Raw genomic sequence first — 11,693 nt, forward strand, 5'->3', positions numbered from 1 at the left:
TCAAAATCAGCTCTAAACTGCTGGGTTTTAGTCCAGATTTAAAGGAACTCAGTGTTTCGGCTGTTTTGCAGTTTTCTGGAAGCTTGCTCTAGATTTGTGGTGCATAGAAGCTGAATGCTGCTTCTCCATGTTTGGTTCTGGGGATGCAGAGCTTTGCTTTAAAAGTGTCATTATTTGCCAAATGACACTTCATGACAACAGCTGTAAACATTCATGAAGGCTCCTTCAGTGTCATCATGTCAGTCTTATGCACACCTCTTCAAATAAAATGTTACTTTAGTTCTTCTTGATCCAAACGTTCATTTGAGATGATCAAAAAGATTCAGTGTCAAACGGTATCGCTGCATGGATCAGGCGGTTTTCTACAAGTGGGAGGAATAAAACACACTTCCTGTTGGCAGAGACTCAACCCGACAGGAGAGAAACCTCGTACCTGTGGCGATGCTCCGGCTTACGTCTGTCAGGCCGACCTGAGGAGAAACACAAAGCAACACTTACTTTATTAATTCTAGAAACTGAAACGATTAGCAGCTAAATGAGTTTCACAATTTTAGAAAAATGTATAATCTCAATATTCTGGTGAATGTTGCAATAACTCCTAATAAAATAAAGTTTGGCTTTTTTTTCATATCAGATACAATTTTACATTTTTTCTAACTTTCTTTTCTAAAAGGTTCAACTTAATCAATAAAATTGATACATACCAGCATTTTACTGCTACAAAACCATATTGATAAAAGAAGCAATATTTTCCATTCAAAATTCCTTTTTGCTGCTAAATATTTGAGCTCAACAACAAAGGTAACAGTGCAGGACGAGGCAAAATAATTTATAAAAAGATACAATCAGTTGATCATAAATTTAGGAATACAGTCAGTAAATCTACAAAGTATTAATGGAAATTTGAATAAAATATTCAACAATGAAAAACACAATTCTTTAAGTACATTTTTAAATAAAATTAAAAACTTTTTACAGAAGGACTGTTTGCTGATTACACTCGTGCGTCAGATTTACGGGCGTACCAGAAACATGTAAATAAGACCATTGAATGTAAAATAAAAGGTGATTAATTGCTTTTAAAAAATGTACACATTAAAATCTATGCAAGTAATAAATCAAACTTAATGAGTTGAAGTCCGAGCTTTAAAGAAAACAACAAAAAACATCAGAAAACTTTCAGGTTCTCGACTCAGTAGCAGCTTCCACACTGAAGAGTGGTAGTCTGATGTGTTGGCTCTTGGATAAAGAGCACAGACTGTTTATGTTCTGAATATCTGCTAAAGGGGAAAATGGTACCAATCTGGTCACTTAATGCATCTCTAAGCATAAATATTTTGATTTGGGGAAAGCAGTGGAAGAAAAATCCAGATCTGACCTTTGAACTATGCGATTCTGGATAGTTTCTCACCAAAATAAACTTCAACAGAGTCGGCTTGTTGCTCTGCATACCCAACATTTCTTGCCGTTTTTCGCTGTTTTCTAATCTGAGCTTGAACAACATGTTATCCAGGAATGTTAAATGTGTCGTTATTCAGTCTGGTTGCTTTGCAGCTACAGAGAAAAGTGATGAGCTCATCTAAACTTTTTTTTCCACCAGATGAATCATTGCTTTTATCTGCCCACTCATGGCTCCAGCTTCAACATGGACGCCACCTTCTTCCCTCCTTAAACCAATTCTTTCTCATCTGTTTTCACCATAATTTGCATTTTTATTTCTCAAATGAGATGGAGAACAAAGACATTCATTAAGGTGGAGAATGTCACTCAACATTTCACTGTATTTTACGTAAAGTTCCAACATTAAAATGTAGAATATGCTACTCAAATGAAGCAGTTTTCTATTTAGTCTTGTAGCAAAGCATCACTTTAGATACGTGTTGAACTGTTAACTCAAACTTAGTCTCAAGTTTTTTAAATTTAATGATTAAAAAGCAGAGAGGAAAAGATTTTCCTTTCTGGATGTGAACGTTTCCATTTCCTACCTCATTTCCACTGCTTTTCTTCACAGTCCAAACTGTAAACCAGGTCAGCTTGATTTCTCTAAGAATCTAAAAAAACTAAACTTTAAACTCTAAAAAGTGTTTTTTACTTCTTAGTTTTCTTCTTGTTTTGCGATTTGAAAAGCTGAAAGTTAATCCCGTCAGGCTTGTGTCTGCTTTTCCTCTATTTTCCCAGCCTCTGAAACTCTAACTGGACCGCCCATCAGCTCCGGATGGCTCCCCCGATTGGCCGGGAGCTTCCAGGAAGTGGGGCTGTGATTGGCTGCAGAGGGATTCTGCAGGAGTCATCAGGGTTTTAACACTTCCAGATGTTTGTCTTAGTGTTGAGTTGGAGCTGCGCTGCAACACGCTGAAGACCAACGCAGCAGATTTCACATCGCCCTCGTCATTGGTCTCCTTTCTGCTCTCTCCGGAGGAGGTCAGAGGTCAAGGTTGAGAAATTTCCAGCTGTATTTTATAGTTTACATCTACCCAGGAGAAAATAATTAAAAAGAATTTGCAAAAGGTTTTATTTTATAAGAAAATTTAACATTTCTGATCACAATTTTACTTTAATTGATCTCTGAAATTCAGAGCGGCTTATTTTCTTATATCCTTGCGATAAAAACATAAAATACTTGGATTTAAAGCTTCTTATTATTTAGTCAGTTACCAGCTTCCAACAAACCAAAAGACTCATCTGTAACTTGTAAGACCCGTTTCACTCAGACAAACATCTGTTGGAAATATTTTAACATTTAGCCAATTATTTTCCAGCATGTTTCTGATAAAATGGCTGGAAATTGGAGCTTAGCTTACAGCGGCTGATCAAACGGTTTTCACAACAACTCGCCCCTAAAGAAAAAAAAAACAACTCAGATGCCGAACAATTAATAACAGATTGACACAAGAGCGATGAAGCTTGAACACTGAGCAGAAAACATCTGACACAAGTGTTACAGTTCAGTTTTAATCTTTCACTTTGTTGCTAAATACTGGAGTCAGAAGAAATAAAAGTGGAGATACGAGAGACTGATCTAAAGCAGATTTGTAAAATAGCAATGATGTAATCTGAAGAGCATCTTCATGGAGCTCAGATTCTTGTGATGCGTTAAAATCTCTTCCTGTTTTACACAGAATGTGGTAACAATGAGCTGGTGCAGAAAACCTTCACATTTCATCTTTATGATGCATTAAAATGTTGCTTTCAGTTTAATACTCACTTTACTAAATAAACAGAATAAATTGTCCTTTTTGTGAGAGAAGAAAAAGAAGAAGACGTTTTCTTTCAGGCAGGCTTTGCCCAGCAGCAGGTAGGGGAGGGGAATCAGTGCATTAACTGATTTAATCTGCAGTTTTTCAAACTAATTAACTTTAAATCTCAGGAAGGTGATGAAAGGTTTTAAAATCTTGAGTTTTTCTGTCTACATCCGCCGTTTATTCCCAGTTCAGTATTCACTGGTATTTTTGTGGAAAGTAAATCCAATGTTTGTGGAGAAAATCCAACATATTTAGGAAAAAAATGCAGTTTGGAAATCTAAAATAAATGACGTAATGCCAGCTGACATGCTATTCCTGGCGTTCGTAAAGCAGCCAATCCTGGAGCGCCATTTACTTTCCTTGGCTCTGATTGGCTGAAGAGGGGAAATAAGGAAGACTATGGATGTTAGCTTCTGTGGTAGCACCAAGATGGTTTTCATTCTGTGTAAAGTGTATTTGAAGTTTTTATACTATTAAAATCTGCAGTAATAAGAGCTTTTAGAGGAGGTGTGAGTATTCGATGACTAACGGTATAATTTTGTAAATGTTTCAGTGTGAAAGGTCACAGTTAAAAGGTTTATATTCATATTTATTTCAAGGATATTTGAGCCCAGGGTGCAGAGTGTTATTTATATTGATGGTCAAATAGTCTGGTAATGATATTTTGGTTAATATGCTGACCTTGTTGTTGATAAAATCTAATAGTTAAGACTGTAAACATACAGGACTGTTCTCTACTCATTTTCTTTGGTGGTCAGAAAGACAGATTAGAAGAATATATAATAATTAATGTTATTATTGCAACAGTTAAAGCTGATTTCTCATCCTTCTGTTTATCAGTGTTTCTGCAGTCATGGTAACTATCACAGTGAGACATCAAGCCGACTCCATCGCAGCAGTTTTAATCTATTAGAGAACAGAAAACAGGAGTTTATGTTCATCTTTTCAAAAACATTCAGGTTCATTGCTAATTATCCAAAATGCCCTGAATATAAAGTAAACATGTGGTTTTCTATTTAAGATAATCCAAGAGTTAAATATTGAAATATATCAGTCTCTGTGTACAAAAGAATAATGAAGGACTTTCAATATATAATTTAATCAGTACTGATGCACTTAAGTAAACAATACGTAAAATATCCGTTTTGACAAATTAGAACAAATAATTCAGTTTCTCTTCTCATCAGGTTGAAAGAACAGAAATTAATTAATTAATTATAATTTTTTTTAATTATTTTTGTTTAAAATATTTGCATCTTGTTTTATAGTTAATAAAATAATGTCTGCCTCCCCAGTTTGTCTGGTGATTAAAATATAAAAACATCTCCGTTGACGTCACCTGCTCAAGTTTCCTTCCTGTCCTGAAGGCCTGACAGCCATCTTGTTCGGTTACCAAGGAAACCCAACGACACAACAGGCTGCCGTGTCTGCCAAACGCACTTTACGAGAGTTTTACAAATGTAAATAAACACATAATTAAAAAGCTAAATATTGAAGTAACTATTTGTCACCTATTTGTGACCTGGAAGGATAAAAACTAAAGAAAAACTTTATGATATAGACACTAAGTGTTTGCTGTGTTTTAATTAAATGTCTTGTTTTTGTTGACAAACGTGTTTGAATACTAAAATAGGACTTATTGTGTAAAGTAAAAACAACAATCAACAATTGAAACTAGTGTTAAAATAATTGTAGCTTTTGGTGAGAAACGAAGGATTTTCTTTCCAAAAGATACAACTATTAAGCTTAATAATATTTGAATATTCTGTAAAATATTAAAAATAAAGAATATTTTACCTATATGAGAGTAAACTTGAACAGTTCCAGTGTATAACGCCCATCAAGGGAATAAAAAATACAAATAAATAAACATTAAAGAAATAGCAAGGCTGTCATAAAAGTTAAATTACTTGCCAAAATAAAAAATAAAACTAATCTACTGATAAGAAAACAAAAGCAACACTGCTAAAACACTAAATCTTACCAACTATTTTTAGTCTGGTCTTAGTATCTTATTACACTTGAAATAAGATAAAACTAACGTACAAGTATGTTTTCAGTAACACATAGATAAATTTACTTAAGACAATTTCCCTATGTTGAAAGTGAAATAATCTACCAATCAAACAAAAGCAAAAAAAAATAATATTTATTTAAAACAAACTTCTATAACTTACTGATGAGTTGCTTTTAAGTTAGTTTTGTCTTAATTCAAGTGTACTAAGATATCTCTGCTAGAAACTGGACTAAAATTACCTGGTCAGATTTGATGTTTTTGCAGTGAATAAATTGACAGTATGGTGGGAAAAACATTAAAACTTAAAACCACCTGGCCTCATATATTATTAAAAGCAGAGATTAGATGCATTAAACATATTACAGGCTGTTCAACAGTACAGTTTTTAATAATGTCAATAAGGATTGAATATGCTGTGCAGAACAACTTTAAACCTCTGCAGGTTGTGACCTGCTGGAAAAGGAGAAGCAGGTTAAAAACAGGCAGCAGCTCCATTCAGACCAGCTAGTGGGTCTCATTTGCATTTGGTTTTTGTCTCTGTGAAGCAGGTGAGACGCTGACCTTCCTTTATTCATGAGCTCTCTACTCTTTCTAAACTCTATTATACAACCCGGATGCTGTCCTTTACTCAGCAGGAATACATTACAGCATCAAACCTGAGGAAAATGACTGGAGCAGTTAAGCTTTGTGCTTTTTTCTCTTCAGATCCATGTTTAGGCTCATTTTATTCTTCTACATTCACAAAAAATTAAAATAAATCCTCAGATTTTTTGCTGAAATTAAAGTTAAAGTTGTTTTTTTAATGCTGGTTAATGCTACTAATAAAATGCAAGGCAGTCAGACTTCTGTGTGAATGGTTTACAACTACAAAGCGAGCCACAAGCGCAGAAGAAGAACTCTGACGTCACACAGCAGCGCTCTGTTTACGGAACCAATAATGGACGCCGCCATCTTTAAAATCAAAAGTTGGTCATGAACTGGTTCAACGAGTTCATGCTTAGAGTTTAGACTTTAAGTATATTTTCAACCTGTTTCTGCCAGATTTGTGTTTTACTTAATAAATGAAGGTTAAATTGAACATAATTTCACATTAATTTGTTCCTTTATTTGAGGTGAAACTGAACGACTCTCTTCTCCATCGAGTCTTTTCACAGTTTTTCACAGCAGAACCCCAAACTTACTGTATTTTATTAAGATTTTAGGTGACAGGCCAACATAGAGCAGTGTATGGTTGTTTGCGTTCTTTTAATTAATTAGCATTGGTTACCTTCCGCCATCGTTTACATCTAGATTTACTGCGTCCGTCTTCTTCTGGTGTGGAACGGCATAAAATGCGACATGACCGTTCAGACTGCACTGTCATGACCAATTCAGCATAACATGTTAAAGAGGAACAGATCGGATGTTTTTAGGATGAAAAGATTGAAATTGGGTCGTTCAGACTGCCCTAAAAAAGGCAAATATTGGTTTAATTTGTCCTGCTGTGTGACCGTTGCCTTGGTTACCGTTTTAGTTTGGCTAGTTCGCTTTCTTCTGTTTTTTAACTTAAACTGTTTCAAAGTGAGTTGATCTAATGTAGTGCATTGTTTTATTGATATATTTTTTACATTATTTTGTTTATAATTTTTGTTTCTTTTAGCTTGGTTAATCATTAAACTTTACTAAATTACATCTGAAACATCTATATCTGTTGCAACAACCAATAAATCAATTAATCACATGTTAAATTAAAAAACTCCATAATTTAAATTTGCATGATTTTATGCCATTTTCTACTAAAAACCGGATGATAAAAATCTTCAGGTTGCTGTTTTGGTCTCTGCTAGTTTTTTTTAAAGATCAATTTTATTTGTCGTTTTTGTTTTGGATATGTAAAATGTCTTTCAGTTCCAGTGTTAAATGTTCATTTGAATTGAAAACTTATTGATCTTTGGGAATCTGAATTGTTTATTGCAATAACTTCTGGGACAATTTATCGTGATGGGCCTAAAGATATCCAATATATTCTGACTTTAAGGCTGATAGAATCTATAAAACTGATGAAAAGCAATAATATTCATCACACAGTTATTCAACATAAAGCTATTTCTACCTTTCAAAATAAAAATACTTTACAGACATGAGACTAAACAACAAGTCCGTTGAATTTTAGGCTGAAACAAAAGTCTAAAAATGTAACTTTATATCAAGGAATGAACAGCCACCATATTTTTTAGTAAGTTATAATTTTACAGTTGAAAATAGCGACATTATGACTCTCAGAGGCTCTTGACGGTTAAAGCCGCCACCACAACACTTTAAATCCTGCTGACTTCCAAACCAAAGTCCTTCAAAAACAACCTCAATGAGAAACAAAACAATGACACTGGCATAAAAATGGTGTCATGGTGGAATATAGATGTCTAAAAGCCTGGTTACATGAGTTGTGTGTAATTTTTCTACAGCCACAGCCACCTTAACCACAGGTTGTCTTAGACATTAGCAAACAAGTCTATAACAGGTAAAAGGTGTAAAAAACTACATTATGTTTCTATGATTGAGTCCAGAAACCTTTTTCCAAGCAACAACATATGAATATAATCAAACAGCTGTTAGTGTAGGAGGAGAAAGCGGTTTCTTAGTTTGGTTTGGGCGAGTTTTGACCTGCACAGTGATATGACTGAAAGTTGTGTGAAGGATTTATGGCGTTGGGTTGAATCCGTCCACACCCACTGTGGAACCGCATGGTTTACCCACAGTCTCTCTGAGTCACCGAGAGCCGAAAGGAAGCAGCTAAATTCAAACGTTAACCTTCAAAACCGATTTATAGAGAGATAACATCGATAATCCTGTCAGATGTTTTCCTTATGTGATACCAAACTAAACATTTGGCTCATGTAATTTCAAACTATAGCAAGAAACTCGAAGCCAACTTGTTGCAAATGCATGTTTGTCCAGCAACGATTCCAGTATTTACGACTTAAGAGGATAAAAATAAAGAAAAACAAACATTCAAACAACATTTTTGGTCAATCAACAAAAGTACCAACAACTTGGCGATTAAATATTCTGAAAACTATTACAGATCTGAGCCGACATTTTACATTTTACACTCCAATTCAATTACGCTACCGGATGCACCGTAGCTTTACAAAAAGTGAACTTAAGTTTAAAGAATTTCCTGATAACAACATGAAGAAAACATTAGAGTTGGGTAGAGCACCAAGAAGTTGTACTCAAGTAAAAAGTAGCCGTCCAGGAGATTACTCGAGTAAAAAAGTATTTTGTACTTAAATACTATTTCTTTTGATTTTGTCTTTTTCATTGATGTCAAACTTAAGACACTACTTGGAACACCACAACCAATTGGGAACGAGTATACAGAGTTTAAAGAACTTCCAGTTATTGGTGCCAATCTATATTCATTTGACCTCCAACGGCTACAACAGCCTCAATAACATTAGAACAAAGCTGGTGTAGAGACAAGAGGTCTCACTCTATGATAGACTGTGGGGCTGAATCTAAATCTCATGGATGTTTAGCTAAAATGTGTTTGTTCATTGATATACAAGTTAAAGTAAAACGCACAGTGTAGTCAAACTACCAAAAGTACACCATTTTCAAATAAATGTAGGCACTTCCTACATATCTCCGGTAAACATACACGTAGTATTATTTATCTTCTTGTTTTTATTCCTATTGAGAATGACCATATTATTCTAGTTTAATGTACCTTAAGATAATTTGAAAATAGTACAAGCTGAGTGTCATTTTGTTTCTCAATCATTGTTTTAATGGTGAAAATATAATCTATACAAACAAATTTGATCTTTGACTGAATAAAAAGGATAACAGTCTACAAAATGACAATTATTCTAGCTATTAAATAGACTAAATGTTAGATTTTCATTTCTATGTTTGACAAATTTTAAATATTGTTGGGAATTGTGGACCATAATTACATTATTAGAAAGTCTTAAAGCATTGCTAACACAATAATCGACTAGTTGGCAACAGAAACGTTCAAATAGGCTCAAAAAAATAATTTTTAAAAGTATTTAAATACTTTCTTTAATCAGTCTATTGACTGTAGGAGTTTTTAAGGTTTCTGGTTACTTATGGTGACGCATTAAAATGTTGACATGTCAGCTAGAGACGAGAGGAAGATCAGTTTTTGTCAGCGTGGTGTAATATTTCACAGTCATACTGCAAATATCACAGCTGGCTCCCTTTGAAGCTACAAAAGAGCCGCTCGTTTAAAGAGACAGCGCACTTTAATTCAGTTTTCACCCAACATGTACTGTTATGGACACTAATTACAGAGTAAAATTATTTTTTCCTTCATACGAAAGCTTACTCGGTTGTGACAGCTGATTTCATACAAACTATATTGAAACATTGAAGCGTGAGCAGGTGCAAAACAGGGCAGCAATTAATTGAGCATTTCTGCCGTTTATTTACCTCCGGAGCTGTTCGGCTGTCGTCGGACCACTTGATCCCGGGTGTCTCGCCGCAGGTTTTCCTCCTCTTCTTCTGACCGAGCCTCTGCCATCTTTAAACCCCCTTTATACGTCTCCTAGACTTAAATATTTGTCGCTTTCCTGTGTGAAAACTGAGCCCCGGTTCAGCGCGGAAAGCGCTGCGACATTTTCATCTCCCCTCTCCCCGGTTCTTCGTCGCTAACATCCACCACAACACAGCGTCGACCCCGGGACAAGTTCACCCAAGCACCGATAACTTTTCAGCTCCAAACGACTTCCAGGGTTGGGTGGAAACTCTTGCCTCGGTGTTCGGAAGTCATTCGCGGAGGAAGAAACAGCATAAAATAAAACCCTCCGGTTATTATCCGGTGGGAACTGGCTCTGTTTCGCTTGAAGACTTTCCTCAAGCTTCCCTGTTTCCCCGCGAGCTCCTGATACGGAGCCGCACGAGATCCCTCTTCGTGACGTCACCAACCGAAAAAAAAAAATGCAGATGACAAAAGGTAATATAACCGCAGAGGCGGTACCAGCTTTAATGGGGCCCAAACCAAAATGTCATTTTATTTTTGGGGGCTCTTAAAATGTCAAAGTGTTTTACAATTTTTAATTTTTCTTGTGAAAATGTTAGTATTTTAAAGACTAAAATGGAAATAATTCATAAAATAATGTTATTACAAAACTTTTTTTTTAAATCAACTTCTTTCAATATAAAACTTTAACAAAAACTGCATGCCTTTTTGATTAAAACAAGCTTCTTTTTCATTCAGGTAGTTTACTGAAGTAAGAGTAGTGATACTTCATAATAAAATACTGAAGTAAAAGTAAATGTAAAGCATAGTTAAAAGAAAAAAATACTCCTGACAATATTTTTTTTCAAAACTTTACTAAAGTAAAAGTAGCTTTATTGTATGTAGAAGTGATACTAACATTTTATTTAAATTAGTCTGTGAAGCATAATTAGTTGCCTACTGGGTTCATTAAACATATAATGTCAATAAGAATTATTCTTTTTGCATTATTTGCTGAATAAATAGCCACATGGATAAAGAGTGGCAGTTGTGAATTTAGAGAGAGAGGGGCTAATACTCCGACTGGGTCTATTTGTCTGCAGCTAAAATCTGTTGGAAGGAGTGGACATGTTTAATTTGTTTAACTTTCAAGCAATTAAAACAAGTAAATTTTTTCCTAGATTTAAAAAATCTGTAACTTTCATGAAATACAAGCAGCAGGAATTATTCAGCTTCCAAAGTGATGTGGAATTATGACTTAGGATTTCCCTCTCTACACCTTTTAGAAATTATTTATAATTTTTTGTTAATTTAAATGTAAATTAGCTTAATTTTACTATCCAGGAAAAAAAATAGAGCAAATTTGAATGTGAGTTTATTATTCAAGTGTCTTGGGCGCCCCCTGCTGGCCCAGAACCCATGGCAGCACCTTATTTTATCTTGTGGTATATTAGTCCACTCTAATCAGTTTTTCTCAAAATACTTTAATATTAATCATAATTAATCATCAATCCTCACATTAAATTTTTCAACATTTGAAACAATAAACCATTTAGAAAACCTATATTGACAAAAAACAAGGATTGTTTTCTCAGTATTAGTCTAGAAAAAATGTTATTTTTTCATTTTTATAATGCTCTGTAAATATAAACAAGCCTTCCTTTGATGTGTTACGACTTTTTTAGACTTTCACTAGATTGTTCATAATTCTCTAAACAAAGCACTTCAAACTTTAGTTTTAATAATAGGCCTTCAAATGTAGACAGTGAAGACCACAGTGAGCAAACAAACAAACAAATAAATAATAAAACTTTAAGAAGAGACACAAGCAGCATGTCAGTAAAAAAATTGCAGATGTTTTAAACTGTACTGACAAAGACAGTAGTTGCAGTTTTAGGTTCTTGCCAGAAGATGGTGCTGTAGCACACGAAACAAACTGCTGAATCACGTTAGTTTACGTTCACAG

At 34.5% G+C, this 11,693-nt stretch overlaps 1 protein-coding gene across 2 annotated transcripts in view; it reads right to left on the reverse strand.

The window, feature by feature from the left end:
- The window catches only part of LOC103480823 (uncharacterized), a 28,578-nt gene extending 18,381 nt beyond the window's left edge, over positions 1-10,197 (reverse strand). Inside the window, exons 1-2 of one of the 2 annotated variants that reach the window (XM_081599311.1) lie at positions 9,700-10,197; positions 434-470 (exon numbers count right to left, since the gene is read on the reverse strand). In XM_081599311.1, the coding sequence (XP_081455437.1) occupies positions 434-470; positions 9,700-9,790 (128 nt within the window). In that variant the 5' untranslated portion in view covers positions 9,791-10,197. The remainder of the gene's footprint in view (positions 1-433; positions 471-9,699) is intronic. The other variant, XM_008436008.3, reaches the window with a different exon arrangement.
- Between the last annotated feature and the right edge of the window lie 1,496 nt (positions 10,198-11,693).

The sequence above is a fragment of the Poecilia reticulata genome, chromosome 18 (genome assembly GCF_904066995.2).
Source record: "Poecilia reticulata chromosome 18, P_reticulata-male-v2, whole genome shotgun sequence".
In the NCBI taxonomy this organism is placed as follows: Eukaryota; Metazoa; Chordata; class Actinopteri; order Cyprinodontiformes; family Poeciliidae; genus Poecilia; species Poecilia reticulata.